General features: G+C 33.8%; 1 protein-coding gene and 1 long non-coding RNA gene across 3 annotated transcripts in view; one reads left to right on the plus strand and one right to left on the minus strand.

The window, feature by feature from the left end:
- ASCC3 (activating signal cointegrator 1 complex subunit 3) overlaps positions 1 to 22,345 on the plus strand; it is a 277,788-nt gene that overhangs the window by 208,181 nt on the left and 47,262 nt on the right. The window contains exons 27-34 of one of the 2 annotated variants that reach the window (XM_035321897.1): positions 393 to 559; positions 761 to 906; positions 1,014 to 1,134; positions 3,191 to 3,333; positions 13,408 to 13,545; positions 13,647 to 13,767; positions 17,194 to 17,326; positions 19,955 to 20,080. In XM_035321897.1, coding sequence (XP_035177788.1) covers positions 393 to 559; positions 761 to 906; positions 1,014 to 1,134; positions 3,191 to 3,333; positions 13,408 to 13,545; positions 13,647 to 13,767; positions 17,194 to 17,326; positions 19,955 to 20,080 — 1,095 coding nt within the window. Of the gene's footprint in view, positions 1 to 392; positions 560 to 760; positions 907 to 1,013; positions 1,135 to 3,190; positions 3,334 to 13,407; positions 13,546 to 13,646; positions 13,768 to 17,193; positions 17,327 to 19,954; positions 20,081 to 22,345 lie in introns of those variants that run through there. The other variant, XM_035321898.1, reaches the window with a different exon arrangement.
- On the minus strand, positions 16,876 to 20,036 carry LOC118164390. The gene is made up of 2 exons (XR_004749472.1): positions 19,903 to 20,036; positions 16,876 to 17,053 (listed from the first exon to the last, which is right to left on the minus strand). It is a non-coding gene; the product is annotated as an uncharacterized LOC118164390 (long non-coding RNA).

The raw sequence follows: 22,345 nt of genomic DNA on the forward strand, positions 1-22,345 counted from the left end.
AGCAACTTAGTTCCCTTAGAAAACTTTTACGCTGGCTATAACAGCATGTTATTATTCACATTATATCATACTAATATTCCTGTATGATCTTCATTTTGAAAAAGGAATCAGATGGTTTTGGACTCGTATTCACCTTCTTCCTTTTGTATAGTATTGCAAAGGTATTCGGTGTTAACGTGGTATTTGCTAGAAAAACAGAGGCAGGTTTGTTAACTGAAAACAGCTTTGAAAATCCTGTTAGAATCCTGATCAAAAACAGTAAACTAACTTTGTTTAATTTTGTTTATTCTCTCTTTCAAGAGTTTAAGAGTTAATGTTTGAACATTAAGGTGTTCTAAAGCTTAAAAAAGACAGTTTTATGTAGTCTGATAAAACATTTATCTTGATTACAGGGTTGTGGAGTTGACAGGAGATGTCACTCCTGATATGAGAGCTATTGCCCAAGCTGACCTGATTGTTACTACCCCAGAGAAGTGGGATGGTGTCAGCAGAAGCTGGCAGAACAGAAGCTATGTTCAGAAAGTTTCCATTCTTATCATAGACGAAATCCATCTACTAGGTGAGCAAGGATTTTTTTTATTTATTTTATTATTTTTTTTGTAATCAGAATTGTAGCTAAATTTGAAGAACTGTGCTTGTACTTACAATCTGAAAATACTTTTGACCTGGAACTGTGCTTGTACTTATGAACTGAAAACAGTATTTTTACACCTGAACTTTTTATTTTTCTCTGTTTTTCAATGGATTTCGCATTTACCAGGGGATGAGAGAGGCCCAGTACTGGAAGTCATTGTGTCTCGAACAAACTTCATCTCATCTCATACAGAGAAGCCTGTAAGAGTAGTTGGCCTATCCACTGCATTAGCAAATGCCAGGGATCTTGCTGACTGGCTAAATATCAATCAGGTATGAAAACCGTTTCAGAAGATGAATGTGTATTTGTACTGCAGAAAAGCAAAATAGCAATTTACAAGGTAATTCAAGATTAAACTTGTAAAAATGTTTTCTTTTAGATGGGTCTGTTCAACTTCCGACCTTCAGTACGTCCAGTTCCTCTGGAGGTACACATTCAGGGCTTCCCTGGCCAGCATTACTGTCCTCGCATGGCTAGCATGAACAAACCTGCATTCCAGGGTAAGCAAGCTCCCAGACCTTTTACTTCTTTATGTAACAGAAATAAAGTCTCTGAGCACTTTACACAGAACATTTGCAGCACATTTACAACATGTGTTACTGTATGCACTCTTGGCATGTATAGGGAGAATCTGCTTCTGCTAATGACCCAAAGCTATTTGTCTGAAACATAAAGTGTGCTGCAAATGCAACATATACCAGTGGAATGTAGTGTATTTAGAACAGAAGAATAAAATCAGTGCTAATGAAGGGGAAATAAAATGTGTTTTCTTTTAGTGTTTGACACCATAAAGAAACATTTGTGTAAAAATATGTGGAATTTAGAAAGTAATAAAACCATTCATATTATTAATCTGCTGAGGTATTTTCATATGTACCACTGAATGTAAGCATTAAAAAATTGTGAACAGAAGTTGTAAGTCAGACTAACCTCACGTAATTCTAGTTTCAAAGCAATAGCCATAAAATTCAAAATTTGTAGTGCATCCAGATATGCTTCTGTTTTCAATTTTTTATTCTCAACAAAACTGGCATGCAGGATGGATTTAAGAAAAACTCTAATATTTTATTGGAACATGTTTTGTTTGGGTTACATAAGGAATATTTATTATATCAATTAAAAATATCCTCCAGTATAAATATTGTGATGTGAACTGCTGTTGATTGTGAGGTGACATTTGTGAGGTGACTTTTTAGCTGCTTTAATTATCCTTATGACAGAAGCAAAGTATTGATTGTGGACTAGAGACCAATCTTGACAGCTCAGATTATTTACACCTCCACAAGAGCATTGTACAAAAACACTAATGAACAATAAATCTGTCCAGGGCTGTTATGCCACACCTGTTCCAGAAGCAACAGAAATTCATTAGATGCTGGGATTTTAAAATATATAGATGTATTGGCATATAGTTCTAAGGTATAAATACACATGAACAATCCTATTTCAATAATTTCACAACTGTATGGTGTGTGTATATTCAGGAGCTCATTCAGGGTAGTATCCATGATCTGGGAATTATATGTGACAGTGGATATGAAATGGTTCTCAGAAATTAACAATGCATAAAATTAATTTGTAGAATGAGGAACATGAGAAAACAACAGAAACTGATTTTGTATAGCAGTCTAAGAGAGTGTATCCAAAGTACATACAACTGTTGATACTTCTTAGTACTGTTTATCGTTCTAGTGCTTGTTGATGTTAAAAAAAAAAAACAAAAAACTGTAGACATGATTTATTGAGGGCTTTTTCCTCACTTGTTTGACCTGATGTAGTAAAGATTATTTTAACATTTCCATTGCAATTCTTATTCCTGAGATCATTTAAAAATAAAAATAAAAATGCTGCAACCTGAAATTTTTCAAACTTGAACGGTGCAAGAAATTGCTTTTGTAGAAAGTTCAAAAACATAATTGGTTCAAATATATCAAACTGATAAGTAAACAGCAGAAACAAAGTTCCTTTGTACCATTATAACCACCTTACGCAGCAGCTATTCCAAGGTCCCTCTCTGCCATTTATACCTTTTTTATTTTGGTAGATTGAAGTGATATTTTGCATGAATTTATGCAGTCTGTGCACAGGATCAGGCAGAAAAAGCAAGTTTCGGGCCTCAATGGCACTTATCCTGAGTAAATATATTTTAATAGGTTAGAAAACATAACATACTTATTAGGTTGAGATAGAGAAATACACAAGCTTTAAAGTCTAGGAAGTTTGTCCAGCTTCTGTTTTTTCTATTCTTTTCTTTTTTCCTTTTTTTTGGCTTTTTTTTTTTTTTCTATTTTCTTCTTTTAAATCTTTAGATTACAATGATCAATGAAATAGCAGGGCAAATTAACTCAGATTCAGCTAAGCAGTTACATGATTTTTGATTCAGAGATGCTGTGTGCTGATCTCATTTGTATATGTCTGTCAGAACAGAGTGGATATCAGCTGCAGAGAAGTGTGAATCAGCTGTGTAGGTATTACAAAGAGAAAATCTTTTTTTTTTTTTTTTTTTTTTTTTTATCATTAAAGGTCCCAGTCCTAAAGTTCTGTTTTTCTCAACAGCTATTCGGAGCCATTCTCCAGCCAAGCCTGTTCTTATTTTCGTGTCATCCAGACGTCAGACGAGGCTTACTGCCTTAGATCTGATTGCTTTCCTAGCTACTGAGGATGATCCCAAACAATGGCTGAAGATGGATGAAAGAGAGGTAGAATAATTTTACCTGAATTATTTTTGATGCTTCTATTTTGTTGATGCCTATTTGAAAACACAATACATTAAAAATAAAGAGTGATTTGGGGGTAGATCTTCAAACAGCTATTTATATGCTATGTTTCAAGTATGTATTAAAATTGTTAAATATATAAATATATAGCATTAAGACTATATAAGCATCTTTTCAAGATCTGATCTTTAGAAAGTGATTTCTTTTCTTTTTCATGCATATCTGTTATTAATGGTATTCCCATCATCCCAGATAGCATATATCACATGGTAGAAGTATTTGATAAAAAAAAAAATAAGACAAAGAATAAAAGAAAGAAGACTACTGTTCTCAAAAGTTTACAGCCGGAAGTCAGTGGCGTGTAGCTGTTGAGCTGAAATTTAAACCAAATCTGTATCACTGTTTTAGGAGCAAAATCATCCTTCTCATAAGATAACTCAGTCTGTGCTACTGTATATGAATATATATATTTTTATATATGTATGTACATATATGCATATATTTATCCATCTACATTCATATATATGTATATGTATAGATACTGTAGAACCAACCACTTCAGAATGGTATCAGTGAAATAAATTAATCTTATAAAAATGTAAGATAGCTTCTGCCAATATCTTTATTATAAGAATATTAACATTACAAATTCAAACACTCAGATGTTAAGTAATGCAGGAGCCAGGATTTTAATTATTTTTCACGCAATATAATCTTTAATTACATTTCCTTGTATTGTTCCTCCAAACAATCCTCCTTTCATTTATTGGGAAAAACAAATCAAATAATAAACAACCATTCAATATTCTGTTTTATCTGCATTCTGCAAAATGTATACTAGATTTTATTTATTGTACTTGTTTCTGCACCTGCTCTGAATACAGAACTATTTATTTACTTCTGGACTAACGGTACTGATTATTGTATATCATTGCTTCAAAACTATTCTAATTATTGTTCAGATTTCCTAGAATTTGGAAATTAGCTTTCTCTAATGGTTGTAGACATTCTGCACAGGAATTTGTGATAATATAGGGCCAAGGTACAGCAAAATACATGGCTAACAAACATAAGGTCAAAACCTTGTATTTAACAGTTATATGAAATGTATATACGTATACCAAAAATTACATGCCAAAAACTATAGATGTCTAGGTTAGAAGGATGCTTGACTTTGTTCTTTGAAGGGAAAAAAAAGAAAAAAAAAAAAAAAAAGGTGTGATTTTTCTATGAGATAAAGCATAACATTTGTATCCTCCCTCTTGGGTGGATTTTACAAGAGCAAATGGATGTCTTGGCTGACAAACTGCTAGTACTGAAACGTGTCTTAATCTGATGCTGCTTCCCTTAGTGTGTAACCTCCATTTAACTTGTTTTCTTGAGCATAACAGAAACAATTCATATAAAAATTACTACTGCCTAGTAGAGCTCTCTGATAACTTAGGCTAGTTTACTGTAGTAATCTCACCTACAATTAGAGTATTCAACATGCAGTTTACTCTAAATGACTTGCATTAATCTGAATAGCTTGTACATGTCATATGAGCCCTTACTGTCCTGAAAAGAACAGTAGCTGAAGCTTCTTCATTTAAGAATTAGAGACTTGCTAGAGAAGCATTTTCTGTTAAGAATCTATGAATTTAGGTCTTCTGATCATTGACCCTGTCAGAGCATAGATATTTCTGTCTGTTTCAGAATATACCTCTGAAGATCTTGAAATAGGAGATGACAAGGACAAACAGACTTTGCATTTATTAGTCTGATAACATTTGCATATGATTTGTATTTGAATTAGTAATCTGAATGTTTGGCATATAACAAAGATACTTACCAAGTTACTCATTTCTGATTGTGTAAATATAAAAGACTGAGGATTACTGACCACTAATTACTGACCACTATTATGTATAGCACACTTGTGTCTGAAGTACCTACAAGTTCATGTGGACACTTCGTTAGGTAATCAGGGGATCAGTTTGTAGATTTGTGTTTTAAATGAGCAAGATTAATCTGAGTTTCATTTGACATTAAATCAAGGGACAAAGTTACATTAGTGCTACATACCTAGTGTATGTACTGCTTACTTCTTTATCCATAGTATTTTTTATTTAAATATTCTAACTTCAATTTATATTAAAGTCAAGCTTGGATTAGATGAAATAGGCAAAATTCACAGAATGATTGAGGTTGGAAGGGGCCTCTGGAGATCATCTGATCCAACCCCCCTGCCAAGCAGGATCACCTGGAGCACATTGCACAGGATGGCATCCAGGCAGATTTTGAATCTCTCTAGAAAAAGAGCCTTTCTGGGCAACCCGTTCCAGTGCTCTGTCACCCTCGAAATAAAGAATTGTTTTCTCATATTCGAACTAATGATTATCTACTTTACAGTAGGCAGTTCCCAACCTAAACACTTGCTCACGTACTCACAGTGTATCTCATGTCCATATAAGATAAAAATGGACCACTTAGATAAAAAGAAATTTTTGTTGTCTTTAAACCATTTTTGAAACCTATCAGTTTTTCACACTCATTTCTTTATGACCAATGTTCCTTGAGGGGGACTTAAAGACAAATGACTTAATTTTCAAAATATTAGTAATTGTTAATTGTGAAAGATGTTGAGAATTAAGATTTTTTTTCATAAATGGGTGTTCACAAAGTTTACAAGCTTTACAGGTGGCCTTGGCACTTTTTTTCATTCATCTTTATTTGTATTATATTAATTTTAACTGATATAAGATTCTTTCAAGAACTCATAGGTTAGTTTCATTTAATCGTGTAAATGGCCAAATGTTATTCTATGTTTATGTTAGCTTCCCAGCAGGTAGACTTCAGAAGACTACTTAAAATGCTATAAGCAGTGCCATCCATAATAACATCTGGAAGACTGGTAGTGTGGTAGACACATATACCTACAGCCACTGAAGTCAATTCTTCTGTTGCCCAGCATGGCAACTTTTCTGTCATGGGAACAGAAGGATTCAGGGTTTGTGGGGGGTTGGAATGGGGGAGAGAAGGCAATAGTAGATCTTCAGTACGTTTTTCATCTTAGCTTCCCTCATCATCTTTGTAGATCCTGTAGTTTGTCAAGTTTCCCCCTGATCAGTGGTAGCTCCAAACCAGGCTTTTATTTGCAGTATGCGAAGGCTTCTGTTCACAAAACTCCAGATTAGTTCTCTTCCCAGTCCTCTCAGGTCACAGGCAAATCCACCACCATCTCTGCCACCCAGCTATAAGTATCAAATTCAGACAACATTACAATCAGTTGTATCTCAAAGGACATGAAGTTCTGTGAAGCTTCTGGAATATATATCTGTATGTGTAAATAACATACAGGAACAACCTTTCATTCGTTGCCACCAAAGTAGACAGCATCATACCTGCATCATGGGGGAATCACAGATTTTCTTTCTTTCATCAGTGGTCTAAGAGGTGCAACTGAATTATAATTGAAAAGCAGTTTTGTTTTACTTCCCTGTACTGAAAATACATATTACCAGCAACTCCATTTAGTTTTGGAGATGATCCTTCCTGGATACTTTCCCTGAATTTCATGTCTGATGTACAGTTTCCGGCTCATACCCATGTTCCCACGGTATTCAGGAAGTTGAAAGCTGTTCAGAAGGTTGAGACAAGTCGGTCTTCAGAGGACTGGACAGTACTTGAGGAAGGTTGTTGTTTCTAGTACTGATTATGTACCCAGTTCTACTGGACCTGTTGTTGCACAGAAATAGTTTGATCTGTTTAATAGATTCTATCCAAATAAGTTTCAGGCTCTGTGCATGATTTTCATGAAGAAATGTTCACCTGAATACCTCATATCTCATTTAGTCTAAGCAAGATAACCTACAAAAACGTTTTGAAATATCCTACTTGCTGAGATTTGTAGTTGATTCTTCAAATATCATCCCTATATTTGCCAATTGCTATGCATAGCACATGTGGTAGTCCTGCTGTAGCAATCAGTTCTGTGGGATTTAACCAGGACTGCTTCAGAGTCTGCCCAAAGTAGGGTTGGAGTGAACATTCTCTTGAAGAAGAAAAAATGGTTACCTTAGAGCCTTACAGGTAGGTTGCTTTTTTCTCTTTTTTTTTTTTTTTTTTTGGTAAGGTAGATTGTCCATACATATTCCAAAACCAGCTTTCTATCCCTCTTAGAGTTTTCAGTCCCAACACAGTTTGTTTTTCACCACGGAGTGAAGAAGCAGTTGAAGCTGCCTTCCTTGCCATTTGTGACTGTCTGCGGTAGTTGCAAGGGCTCTTCAGTAGACATCACTCTGTAAAGATCGTCCTCGTTATTACTTGTGAGGCACAGGTGCATCATGACAGAAATGTGAATAGGCAGTACGTCTCAAAGAGAAGACTGCCCCTGTAAATTGAGTAATTCTTCATTTCTTTTATTGTTCAACCATGACAATATGTGTTTGCCAGCAGATGCCAATGAAAAAAATAAAACTTTATGTTCACCCTGCTTTTCTGTATAACCATGAGATGGTTTCTAAGTACTCAATTACTATCTTAAATTCTAATTTTGAGCTGCCAGCCAAGATTATAATGTTCAAGCTCGTGACCCATTACTTAACTTGTTAAAAGGAACAACAGCTCAGATTATCCTTTTAGAAAAAGACAGTGCCACCAGTATGTGATGGTAAGTTTGTGTAAGATCTACACTGCTCTGCATTAGGAGCTGACTAAAGAGGAACAAGCTCTTCTCTTTAAGAAATTACATCTATATTTGTGGTGGTGGTAGATGTTGCAATCTTTGTACGGCAGAATGTATTAGAATCAAGTTTTCAGTTTATTTATTTTGCTCTAATGTTTTTACTTTTTAAATTATTATTATTTTACCTAAAACAAAGTACAAAGTAGTATTTATTGTTTATTGTTTGAGGGTAGAATGCAGTTTTCAGCAGCAAACAAGCAAAGTGTTTTCTTGTTTGTTTGTTTTTAAAGAAATTTACTTCCTGGCGAGATACTTGGATTTTTCTTCTTCTTCTCTTGCACTGCAAATATCAGAAGTATACCCATGTATACAGTTTTAAATTTAACCACAGTGATTTCTGCATTCTGCTGTGTGCATCATTTTACCATCTGCATCTTGTTAAGACTGTTCTTTATGGGACCTCTAGAAATAACTAAAATCCTTTAGCACAAACATACCTACTGTAATATTCAATAGCATCCATACTGGGCAATATCCAGCTCCCATTGAATGCGAGGACACTTGAATGAAGGGCGTTCATTGACTACGAAAGAATGAATCAGACTCATACTGATTACAAGATTGTAGAGATGTGAGTGTTTGTATAATCATATGTGCATTAATTGTGTGTGTGTTTGTGTGTATGTTTCTACACTTTGTGGAAATATGCATAGACTTCTGCCTGAAAGTGACTTAAATTTTACCATAAAGTTGTGTTTTGTATTGCTGGAGGGAAAAAAAAGAATTGTTGGAAAGACGAAAGATGAGTTTTCCTTCTCTAACCTTTAAATCAAATAACCTATTATCTCAATGTTATTGTTCTGAAGTAATGCAGTGCTATAAAACTGGAATAGAAGAATCTGGTCTGTGTTATGATTAGGTATCTTGCTGGCTTTTAAATGAGATTGTTAGTGTTAAGTATATAGGCTTTAATAATATATCTCAAATGTTTAAAGAATTTTGTAAAGTATTTTTTAAATCTTATCTGAGGTGTTCTGAGCATTTTATTTTGTGTGGGAGAGTTCTGGAGTATGAAGGCAAGTCAACTTTTAATTTTTTTAGATGACTTTTTTCTTGTCTTTAAAGATCGAGAAGGTACTGAAGTATAATTTCTAAGTGTTACACTCATTATAGAAGTTCAACTTCCTTCTACAAGATGTTGTTTTTATGACACAAAAGTGTGTCATAAAAAATTAACATTTAGTTATAACAAGGAGATGTTTTTATTTCACTTAACATCTGTAGCAGATGTGAAATATGTAATTATTTTTGTAAAAGACTTCATAACTTTCACGATTCTTTTGTTTGGCACATCTTTCTTCTATTGGGCATTTTAGACAATTGATAAGCATTATTCAGTGGCATATGGTCTGAGTCTGACGTGCTTTGAAAAGAGTACAGAGTACTAATAATGAGGATTCTGTGAAAATGGGAAAACCAGCACAACAGATATGCTTTGAGAAAGTATGGGTTTTTAGCATCTTGAAACAATATATCACACTCAAAGGGACAGAATTGGGCTGCACAATCTGTTAGCTCATTCTTGTCCAATCTGGTCTCCTCCTTTCTTTTGGAGCCAGCATTGTCATCAACTTGCTGAATTATACTCTGACTGGAATGTATTTCAGGCACAGGGTAATGTATCTACTTAAATGGAATCCTATCTTTCTACAAAAGCTTTTTAAGTATAATAAATTTAAAATATAAAAAAGTTCTATTAGCTTAAAGTAAATGGTTCAACAGTTTACATATGTGCAGGAACAAAGAAAATGACTACTTACTAGTTTGAGAAAAATCTAGCTTGTTCAGAGATTAGAATATACAAGATCAAAATAGACTTGATTTTTTTATAATAAATATTTTGTGATAATTTACAGTAAACATTTGTTTTTATAGGTTTTTAACTAAAAGGTATAATCCTAATCAACCTGATGTTAGAGGAAAGCATGGGAGGGATTTTTGTTTGTTCATCAGGAGATATGTGAAAAATAGCAAAAATTTCTCTGTGTGGACCCGGTCCTGACTGTCTTTGAGTCCAGGGAAAATCGCCCCTTGCACTAGGTTCCCTGAATCAAGTGTTAATAGTTTTTTGTTGTTGTTGTTTTAAATTATTATTATTTTTTATTTTAATTCCTTTTGTTTTAATGTCAGTCCCATGTATATTTCCTTATATTATTTTTAAATACTTTCTGTACTTAAAGTATATCTTTGACCTTTTGCGAGTTTACAGTACAGTTTTTTTCAGAAATGATAAATAGTAATAAAGTTAAAACTGTAGAAATTTTAGTCTTGATTTTTAGTCACAATGGTGTGTCTGCTTCTGGTTAATCAAACTATTAATTACGCCAGCATTACTTAATAGAAAGTGATAGTATTCTTAAAACTAAATTGACATAAGGGGGTTATATTTTTAAATAAATTGTCACGAGAATTTTAAGCCTTGGATTGTGCCTATGGGTACAATAGTTATGTTTATTACATTGATTTATGTGAAAGTAAGGGGTCAGCTAAAAATGCCTAGGATTCCCTGCTGCTAAAGTGACAGGATAGTAGTACATGCGCCAGCTATCCTGCTAAGGGTTCTTTTAGTTTTCCTGTGGTAAATTACACTGCTTTGCAGGTATGACTAACAGCACCACAGGCCACCGCTGTAATACAAGTCAGAGGGAAAAAAAAAAAATAACCACTGCTGATTGTAAAAAAAAAATAACCACTGCAAGAAGAACATCTTTGAATAAATTCCCAGCAGTGAGAATTTAGGATGTTATATGCTAGAAACTACATGACAAAAAGGTTTAGCTCAGGTTCTGTACTGAAAAGAACTAACATTGTAAAACTGCGTGTGCTGAAGGAGCAGTCTAATTGGCATAGACCAATCCAAATCGGCTAATTTGATTGCTGTATTTTCTAGAGGAAAAGGGAGTTTAGATTCATTATTTTCCCAATATCAAATTCTGCTCATGTGAATAATTAAATAAATGTCTTTGGAACTGGCTTGTTCTCTCATATTAGAGGCATGACTATCATAAGGTAATGATACTTGGTGGGTAGAAGAAAAATTAATTCAACAATTTAATATCCTTTGTCAATTTTTGAAGGCAGAAATGAAGTAAATGCATTTATATTTTTGTATTTTCTCCTGATGCTTCCTGGTGCTTTTTTCCACTTTTCCATCTGTCTTCCCTGTATGTTAAATGTATACATAAAACTAATATTTCTCAGTGTCTATCTAAGCACTGTGCTAGTACCATTTCATAAAACCATAGTAAACTATGGTTGCAGTTACAACTATATTTACCATATATATATATATATGCTACTTCTTATACTATGACTAGAATTTCTACTATAGTTGTTAATCATAATTGCAGAGAAAGCAGCGTGCTGATTCTCATTTTATCCAGTTTTTTTTTTTGTCTTAGAAGAAATCTTTAAGATGGGTCATAATTCATGTTGTCTACACTACAGTCACAAGTCTACATGTTGACTAGAGAAATCAAAGGTTTGCTGATTGTATCTAGATAGATAAACTTTATCCTTTAACATATCCTCCTTTCATTCAGTTTTCTCTCTCTTCTGCTTATCTACCCCTCTTCTTGTTTCCCTTTCCTAAACAGATATCCCCTTTTTGCTTCTCAGTTCATTGCTTTTTTCTTCCTGCTTCCTTTTCTTTCAGTGTTTTATAGTCCCTTTCACTCTTCTCTGCTGTATGCATCCCTTTTATACAAGTTAGTTTAGTTTATGCAACAAACTTACCATGTCTCATAATATAAGATAGTGCCAGGAACTTCCAAGCAGCTGCACTGTGAGAGAAAATGAAGTTTAGGGGCATCCATTAGGTAGTTCAAATTGATTGGACCAAGCCAAAACTTGAAAAAATATTTTTGAAAATTGGGTTCTCTGTTACTTCTGTAATTCCTGGCTCAATTAATCAATATTACTACAACAAATAGAGTTTAAACTGCTTTATAATTTGTTCTTCCTGACAAAAATTGATTGATTTATAAAATCTATATTGGATTTTTTAAAATCCTGAAAATAGGCTATTATACTCCCTGGATTTTTTGTACCGAGGATTTTTTGATAATCGTGATTACATATATTAGTTGGGTTTAGATACATAAGTAATTGTAGAAACATTAAGGTCTGAGAATTATAAAAGCCTGAAAACATTTGAAGAAAGTTACAGTTTTGAGCATCAGAAGTGCAACACCTCAGAGTTTGAAGTGGGAATTATGTTATCACTGCAGTCATACAAATACCATATCTCAGTACTTCGAGGTACTCAGTCTGGGGTGAGACTAAATATTCAGTCTGAGTTCTCCAGTTACCATGAGTAATTCATTTTGCACTACTCTTTTGTTCTTTAAACTTGGCTATACCTCCTAGGTTAACTGTGAGCGATGCTGCCCGTAAGTATGCAATATCATCGTGCCACTGCTGGTGGCACCAGGAAACCACTAATAAGAAATGAGGTTTGAAAGTTTCTGGCTATATTATAATAAAATCACATATAATAACAAATGGCCGTAGGAATTCAACAATAGAAAGAATATTGAGGAGTAAATCACCAAGCAAGATAAAGAAGTTGCAAATCTTTTGTTCGTTATTAGTGAGGGGCTTTTTCACAGAGGTAGTCTGCAGAAATAAATGAGCTCATTATGGAACTTACTACGTGAAAACTTAGGCAAGAAATGTAGAGGGTAGTTAAAAGGATTCCAAATAGTCATAGATTTGAATAGTAATAGTAATAAAAATTAACTTTTTGTCCTTCTAAAATTTCAAATGAATACATTTACTGTATGTTGGGTTTCACTACAGGGTTTGAGTCTATAAATTACAATCTCTCAAAAAAAATCAAAAGAATTTGGATTACAGCATGTAAATCAAAATCTTTATTGATGGATAATAACTGCAGAATTATCAAATTGTAGAACTGTGTCTATCTTTTCATAGGCATTGGTGAGTCATTTATTTTTCATGACTGTTTTGTTGCTGGTTGCAGGGATTTGCTATATTTTTTACCAGGTCTAACCCTTTTGATCCAAAGAATTGCATTAAACTAACACAGAGCAGAATACACAGCATTTGCCAGCACTGTCAAGATATTTTCAGCATTTTCATTTCCTTATCTATGCTAGTTAGTCATGTAGTTTTGTATTCCCCCCGCCCTTAATATAGCATTTGATTTTTTAGAGTGAAAGCAGACTTTTCAAAGAATGAAGACCCTGTTTTCCTGTCTGTGTGAACAGTTGAGCAAATTATCCTTGATATAAAAAATAACAACCGTAAAAGTTTAAAAATTTCTGAGTAATCTGTTTTAAAATATCTAACTATTCACTCTGTTACAGATGAATGACATTATAGTGACAGTTAGAGATTCAAACTTGAAGCTGACACTTGCTTTTGGAATAGGCATGCACCACGCAGGTCTCCATGAGAGAGACAGGAAAACTGTGGAAGAATTGTTTGTGAACTGCAAAATCCAGGTACATTTGTTCTTTGAATCCTGCCATAATGTGTTTTACATAGAATTTTAAAAGTTGTCTTTTGGTTACATGTACCTCATTAATCTTTCTTTCTGTTTTAGGTTCTTATTGCCACAAGCACATTAGCTTGGGGTGTAAATTTTCCAGCTCATTTAGTAATTGTTAAAGGAACAGAATACTATGATGGAAAAACAAGGCGTTACGTGGATTATCCCATTACAGGTACTAACATAAATTATGGAAATATTCTTACGCTGAAATATATTTCAAACATATGCAAATGATATGAATTATTTTGTAACTAACCAATGAGAATACCTACATTAGGTAGAAGCTAGGGTTGCTGAGGAGGGTTTCTCTGTTTAATGCAAGTTGTAAGAGAACTCTTAAGATTTTACATGACTAAAAAATGTTTCAGTTTTGTAAATCTTTCTTTTTCTAAGTTCCTTAGTAGACATTAAGTTCCAAAGTAGACATTCTAAGTTCCAAAGTAGACATTAGGCAATTAAAGGTACAATATGAAATCATTTATCTTCCTAGTAATTCGGACAAAAGGAATCTTTCACACAATTTTTTTAAACCTTTTTTTAAATAGAAACAGATTTTAATGGTTTGAAGTGCAAAAGTTGTATCACACATATATGAGAGCATAAAATGTATATGTCATCACTTGACAGTAAACAAAAACTCTAACTAGTATAGTATCTTTAGTGACATAAGAGATACTTCAAATAAGTGTTATTTCAAAAATAATCAGCTTAATAAAACATTTGAATTTCTGGTTTGATATAGACTCTTATGGCTTCCTACCTCCATTATTTTCTACTTTTCTTAAACTGCTCTGTATCCAATGAGCTTAAGAAAGTGAACCCTGGAAGAACTTCTTTCAAAGTTTAGGCAGGGAGAATATCTGTCTGGATGGGTACTAAGCTTGAAGAATGAGGACAAGCTAAATTTATTCCAGGTTTCCTGTTCTGTTTTCTCTTTCTATTTTCACAAGAGGAAGTTTATTATTAAATGATCCTGCAGTATGCCAGAGATGTATACATCTAAGGACAAATAAATGTTATTTTTAATGTAAATAGAGATCTTGCATCCTTTAAGCCACACGCTCTTTTTATAGCAAGAGAAACTTACTAATGAGAAAAGCTCAAACTGAAAATAATACAGGGGTTATTTCTCCAAGTAACCCATCACGGAGGTTAATTTAGTGGTTAGTGCTCTGCTGGAAACTTGGGATCAATTTCCAGACCAGCTCTCTTGTTCAAAGATTCTGGTATGATCTGGGAGCTTTGCCATATACACTTGCATTTTGTGACAGACTGGCTGGTATAAACCTAGTATAAACAGTCTCTGCAGAGAAGTTTTGCTCGTCCCAGCTGGAAGAACAGTGACAACTGACTTTATTAGTGAACGGGGAAGAGTGTTGAGGAAAAAAATCAACTAATATTTTAGATTTTATGTTGAATCTGTGGGACTGTCAGAGAGAAGTAATAGGGTAAATAATATACTCAGAAGAAATCAGAAACTCAATAAACATTGAGGCCTTACTATGCTATTTTAGAAATCCATCATACAAGCACTCACAAAGGCATTAGGAGAGGTTTATACTCTTTACTGCCTGTTTGAATTCAGGTGTCTTGGATATTAGAAGTTGTTTGGTTCTTGAATTTTAAATAAGACTTCCTGGGGGTGTGAACAGAGGGGATTACTACCATCTATGATTTAGGCTTCATTCTTTGCACTGCAACAGAAAATGCAGATTCCTTATTTTATGAAGAAATGTAGTATGATTTGTTTAGAATATTTTTAACTTTCTAGAGAATATTCATGCTTCTGGAAGTTCTGTGGATAGGTAATATAATTATTCAGCAGCAATTAAGTGAAAATGTAATGTGTTTCTTTTGGAAATATTTCCACATTTTCACAATACTGTCTTTAATGCTGCCTTCACTGTTCCGCCATGGTATAACTTTCTTTTTCCCTGCAGAAGTTACTTTTGTGTGCCAGGGATGCATTTGGCTCCAAGTAAGCAGCTGAGGGCAGAATGAATCATTGTGGAGCGTTCAGTAATTTTGAAATAAGTAAAAATGATTCTTTCAGTGAAATTGAAGGTTCTGGGGAGGTCCTTCTCTCAGTGACCAGACGTTTACTCATCCAGTTGGATCACATTTAACATATCAGGAGTTTAGTTAAGTGATGAAAAGCAGCCAAGCAACATATAGTCAGTAGAGAAAATACTGGTTTTGGATAATTATTTAGCAGAATATTTGGCAAAAATCATATCCATAGTAAAACCATTTCCTATATGTTATTACGTACAATTTAAATCACCATATTAAAATAGCAAGATAATGTTTCATCACCCCCCTATCATTTTCAAACTAATTTCATTTTACATTTCACGTCACTCCTAAATTAGGAAAATGAATAAACTGATAAAAAACACACTGGTGTTCATGTAGCTCGTGTGTACACAAGTATGTTACTGAATACTTCTGGTTATTGTCACTGGACTGTTTCTCTTATCATTGTCCATTGCTGTATCACATTCTAAACCTTCTGTCTTATCCTTTCTTGACAATAATATCCTGCTCACCATTGGGCCAAAAAACTTACTTTCCTTCTGAGGCCAAAGAAACCATTTTTCAAAATGCCAGGTACTGCAAGCCGCATACTCTGTAGGTATGATAGAACTCAGACAATACACAAAAACATAAAAAAAATAAAAATAAATATTTAAAACTTACTTTTGAACTAGTGTAATTTGTTTCTTCAAACTTAAATAGATGCTGGAGGCATCGAAAAGGAATCAGATCTCAGCTGGGACAGATAAAGAACAACCTATCCTGATGCACTTCTCAGATTATGAGAAGACATAAACAGATAGATGATAAGTGTACATATCTTGGTTGTCAGGTAGCAAGTTGAGCATGTTCTGTACAGACTTGTATTTTCGGTGTTTCTAGGAATCACTGACTAACTTGTATTTGCAAATAATAATATAAGATATAATAATAATAAAAGATATAGTAGATGTGAGCTTTATCTCCTTTTAAATTTGTATATCATGATCTGATATAGGGAAAACATATGATATGAAACCTTCTCTACTCCAGTGCTAGTAGTAAATATCACTTGTCTTGAAGTTTGAGTGCCAAAGATCATAGCTCTTAGTAATTATAATTACCTTTACCTTTTTTTTCCCTCTAAATTATTAAAAACATAGGAAATTATATATAGCAGAGTCTTATGCAAGGAACACCTAATATTGTGAAGTCAAGTACTTGAAGATTAGGAAGTGATATACGGTTACCACTGTAGGCTTTATGAGTTCTTTTACTCACTATCATCTTTAATTTCATGATAACAAACGAGATCCATGTCAAATAGAGGGAGAGAAGGGGGAATTTATGTATTTATATTAGGTGTAGGCTTGGTTACTATTGCAGTGGGTGGTCTTCAAGTATGCAAACGATAGTCTCCGCCACAAAGATCATAAATTTTCCTGAGATTAAAAAAAAAAAAGTCAAAAATCAATAGGGCATATGAGGCCAAAGAAATATTTTTTAAAAATATATTATACATTATATAGAAATAAATATATTTTTAATGCATTTATTTTATGCATTATTGTCTCTTTGGCAGATGTACTTCAGATGATGGGACGTGCAGGCAGACCACAGTTTGATGACCAAGGCAAAGCTGTAATTCTAGTTCATGATATTAAGAAAGACTTCTACAAAAAATTCCTTTATGAACCTTTCCCAGTGGAATCCAGGTAAAGTAAAAGCAATCAGAAAAGTGAAAAAAAAAAATTCCTGTGCGGAGTATATCCTAAATATTGAGGTCCTAGAGGAAATTCATTTTTTAAAAAGTTGTCTATCTTTATCCAGAAAAATTCTTTCTTCCGTGAGTCTTGAAGCACTGTTGAGCTCTTTAGTCCATTGCCAAATAATTTTACAAATGCTTCTCTAATTTGGTTGTATCAGACACTGGAATGAGAGCACAAACTATTCCTCTAGGCGAGTGTGTAAGACAACTGTATGTGATACTCACAACCCTCTCTGAAATTCTATGGCAAATTCCTACTGGGGAAAGAAAAAGAGTTTCTAGCACTTTTTAGCTAGAAAACTTGAACTATTATAGATATTTCACATTCTTTAAAAGCTCCCTAGCTCAAAAAGAAATCTGCTTGGTATAAGTGATTACTAATACACATTCAAACAGTCTTTCACTTCAAAACTGCAAGATTGTTGTCAGAAAAAATAGAAACACCACCTTTTTGCACTCTCTCTGAACTTAGTTGATACAGAGTTTTCTGTCCAGCATAATGTAACTTGTACTTTGTTTTTGATATTTATAATAGTTGTTCAACAAGAAGTAAAACCAATTACATCAGTCTACTATATATGCATGGAGGAATTCTCAGATATCTAATAAAACATAAGCATTAATGAAAGCTTTTTTCAGTAATGAAGAATTCAAAGTATTGTTCTCCTATGGAAACTTCGTCCCTCAACAAGAGCACTAATTGGACCTCTGGACAGTCAGGAAACATGCAGGAACTTGAGAGTCCTATCCACCTGTGAAAAGTAGTTTAAATGGACTGGTGTATTTGAAGGTTAATTTCAGTGCTGCATAGGCAGACTAATTTTTTTTTTTTTTTTTTTTTTTTAAAAAAAAAAACTGCAGCAACATGTATTTTATTTTCTTAGGAAGGCATGCTTTTTTTTTTTTTTTTTTCTTTTTTTTTTTCAACATATAATTGCACTTAGTACAAAAGGCTAAGGAGTTGAACATCTTCGAAATGATAGCTAGTAAGTCAAAAGGGCAGCATGATTAAAATGCTGGTGATATATCTAGACTGATAGTGTTGTCCATAGGTTTGTGCCCGGTGCACTGCGCCAATAAGGAAACATGAACTAGGAAAGCCATTGTTTCTAGATAAAGAAATATCTTCAGTATCACAGTACTAATCACAACTTGTTCCCATTTTTAATACTATAAATATTGCATGTTTCTAGTAACTCATTTTGTGTATATATTTTTTTATATCAACAGTTTGATATATTCCATCTTTCACTATAAACAAAAAATATTTGATGAACTTTCAGATGAAGATTCACATGTTAATGGTAATCTTGATAAGTTCTTTGTAGGTTGTGATCTGATTAGAGTTGTTGTGGTCTTTTATGATCAAAGATAATTTGAAGTAAGAGCCTTCATAGCTTCAAAGAGAAATTTGGGTTCTTGTGTAGGAATTTTATTTTTAGAATGCTTTCTCATCTTGTTCTACCAAAGAGCAGATTTATCAGCTTTGTGTAGTACTTCCAATTTTTAAAATTAAACTTCAGATTTTTTTAATTAAAGAATTTTCTAAAAAAGGATAGTCTATGCATTAGACATTAGACTTGAGTACACAACTCAAATGACAGACAGGCCTTGTGCTCTCACTGATCATGGGTCTGAAATATGGCACATTAGAAGCAAAAGAGAAAGTGGTTTTTATTATGGAATAATAAATAATAATTCAGTAATAGCTATTGAATAATCAATCCATTTTAGGTTGGACGGTCTGAGTAGAACAGCTGCTTCTTTGCCTTCAAAACTCTGCAACCAGTGGTGTAGAGCAGTATAACAGTTACTCATACCAAATTATTATTTACTTTTATCAATAAGAAAATAATAGGAAGAGTAAAAGGATATAATACAGGAAAAATTAGGCTAATCTTTAAGGATATTTGCCATTCCCTGACTGAACTGCAGATAGGCATGATGTCATTAGGTAGCCAAGCGGAGGTCTTTGTTCCATTACTGAAACTAAACAGTATTTTAGTCTGTAAAAATCATTTTACACTGCTTTTGTTCTTCTGTGTTTCAGAGTTTAGACATTTCTGGGTAAAAGTAGCTTTTTTTTTTTCTTTTTTTTCCCCTATATTGGATGAAGATGAGGAAAAATCTGGGGGAAGCAGTTTTGATGTAATTTTAATAGCCCCTCGAGTATTTGTCAAGTATTAGCTAAGCTATTGCCACTGTTTCATTTCCTGTTTGTCTTTCCATATGATTCTCTATTGGATTAAACCAGCATGATCATATGGTCAACATACAGTATTCAGAAGTTACCACTTAGTAGCTCCATCTGAATACATTCCATAAATGACTTAAACGTGTGCATTCTTGGTCCAATCAAAAAATAATTTGAGCTTCATACCAATACCATGTAAAGAAGATGACTGACCTTGCAATTACATCCCCTCTTCTTCCCCTCTTCTCTTTTACCGGAAAATAAATATATAATATTTTCAGATTAAAAGTAATAAACCTTTTAATGCATAATTCTACAAAATATATTACCTGTCTTTGTGATTGTAAAGTCAGCAAAGTCCTCTTGTTTCCTGTTCTTCAGCTTGTTAGATGTGCTGGCCGACCACTTGAATGCTGAAATTGCTGCTGGAACCATTACTTCTAAGCAGGATGCAATGGATTATATCACCTGGACTTACTTCTTCCGTCGACTTATAATGAACCCAACGTGAGTATAAAATACAAAAGTAATTTAACCTAATGGTAGCTGATCCAAAGGTGATCCTGCTGCTGTTGAAGCCTACAATACTTACCAGTCTCCAGTGTAGGAGCATTACTGGCCCACACATGGAATAAAACTTGTGTGCATATTTTTTTAATATTTTTTTATCTAAATATAAATGGATTTCTTGGCAGATAACTTACGTTACAATTTAGTAACAACTATAAAATAGCATTATTGAGAAGGGTACATCAGTATCCCTAAAATAAAACTCCAGATTATCACATTCCTTTAGGTATTGTATTTATAATGTGTTACTTTTTTTTAGCTACCACATTGATATGTTATGCCCAGTCTTCCGTAGAAAATCTATGAAGATTTGAATTTTCCTAATAAATAAGAGAATAGCTATCAGCTGTTTCTCTGTGATAAAGTTTACTTTCATTAGGGGATCCTGGTGAAACCATGTGTGCAATATTTTCAATGATTGTTATCATCCTGCATAGCTCCAGCTGGTATGCAGACCATACTGAGCCTTTCCAGCAACGTAGCCTGCCTTTGCCACAATGCTGTTTTGCACAAATGGTATTTTGTACGTCATGTGATCATTCACCCACCAAAATAATGTGGCAAATAAAGAATTAGTCATTTGTAGCACTAAATATTTCTTGATGTACTGCAGTGTGTCATATTTCTTCAATCATTTTAATGTCCGTAACATTTGGGTGAATTTTCAGCTGAGTTCCTTACAGGCAACTGCTGCTGGAGCCTGCAGGTGATAAAAGGCGAAACAATAATTTCCTTTAATTCTTTTTGAATCTTCATTAGTTTTCAATTCTGCATCTAGCCCTGTGCTGAGAATCTCCCACAGAACAAAATTTCCATCTAATCTTCTTGGGAAATCAAAAATGCACAGTGTTAGAACTGTAAATTAAAAAAAAAAAAAAAAATCAATTCTCCCACTTTATAGCTAACAAAATGAATAAATGTATGTGGAAGATGGTTCTGCCCTGAGAGTGACAAACAGCTGAATTCTGTTTTTCATCTGGGTTAGATGAAGGTAAAGCTGTGTTTGAGATTTACATATGATCCAAACTACAACTAATGTTAAAAACTGTGTCACTGCAATCACTATTAGTTTTCAGTATAAAGAATGTGTAATTTTATTTTAATATGTCTTGCTATTCAATTGCTCTGCTAAAGTGGCTGTTGATTTGTCTTCAGCAAGCTTTGATTGCATGGTATTTGATAGACAGACGTATCTTATAAGACAAAAACATACAGCCCGTAGGTAAATGTAGAATACAGAAATATAGTCATCTGATTTAAAGGGCAAGCTCTCCCTAGTGAAAAAGAAGGTTCATACTGGAGTGTGAGTTTGGCATGTTTCTTGGCTATCCTTTTTTCTCAGCAGTCTTTTTAATGTACAGTTTCATAGAAAGCTAAATGTGAATTTATCACAGTATCAGTTTCTAAGCAAAACTCCTATTCTGAGAGGATTCTAAGAAGAAAGTTAAGGGAAGAAAAAAGAAAAAAAAAACTATTTCATAGTGAGAAGCAGGGCTACTGTAGTGGCAGACAATGTGAATAGCTTTTGACTAGTCGTGTCCATAATGTCAGGACGGGAATGCAAATCGAAGTTTCTAATGGAATCGTAGTTGTTTATTGGAACACCACACATACAGGTTTGAACAGGTCACAGCTTCTGCTGCTTTCTCCAGTGTCTCATCCACACAAAGGTACTCAGCATTCCTTCTGTACTCAGTCATGCAGAGAGGAAAATGAAGGACATTACTGACTCTATGAGAGAGGTCATTTCTAGATACCAAGTGCAAATGCAGTGGATGTGCACGCTTTTCTTCTTTGACATGATGAGAATTTCTACTAAGTTTCATCCAAAATTACTAAACTTGATAGTTTAATAGCATACTGTTTGAATGGATATGCATACTATTTGAAATGAATCAGTGTTTGAATGAGATACATCAAAGGAACATTGAAGAGTTTTATGAAGAGAAGTTAGTAGTAGTTGAGATAACTTTGAGTAAATTGCAATATAGTAGTAGCGTTTATTGTGCCATAAATGAGCATATGAAATGCTTGATATTACAAGACAATCATTATTTTTGGCCCTTAATAATGCTAAGGTTTAGGGGGGTATTTTTCCACAAGAGCAGGAGCGCAATGGCTGAATTTTGTTTTGCGTACTTGCACAGTACTCATCCAGTGTCACTTGATACAGTGTTCTTTATCATGTCCTGCCCCAAAGCA

This window comes from Oxyura jamaicensis, chromosome 3 (genome assembly GCF_011077185.1).
Source record: "Oxyura jamaicensis isolate SHBP4307 breed ruddy duck chromosome 3, BPBGC_Ojam_1.0, whole genome shotgun sequence".
Classification (NCBI taxonomy): domain Eukaryota; kingdom Metazoa; phylum Chordata; class Aves; order Anseriformes; family Anatidae; genus Oxyura; species Oxyura jamaicensis.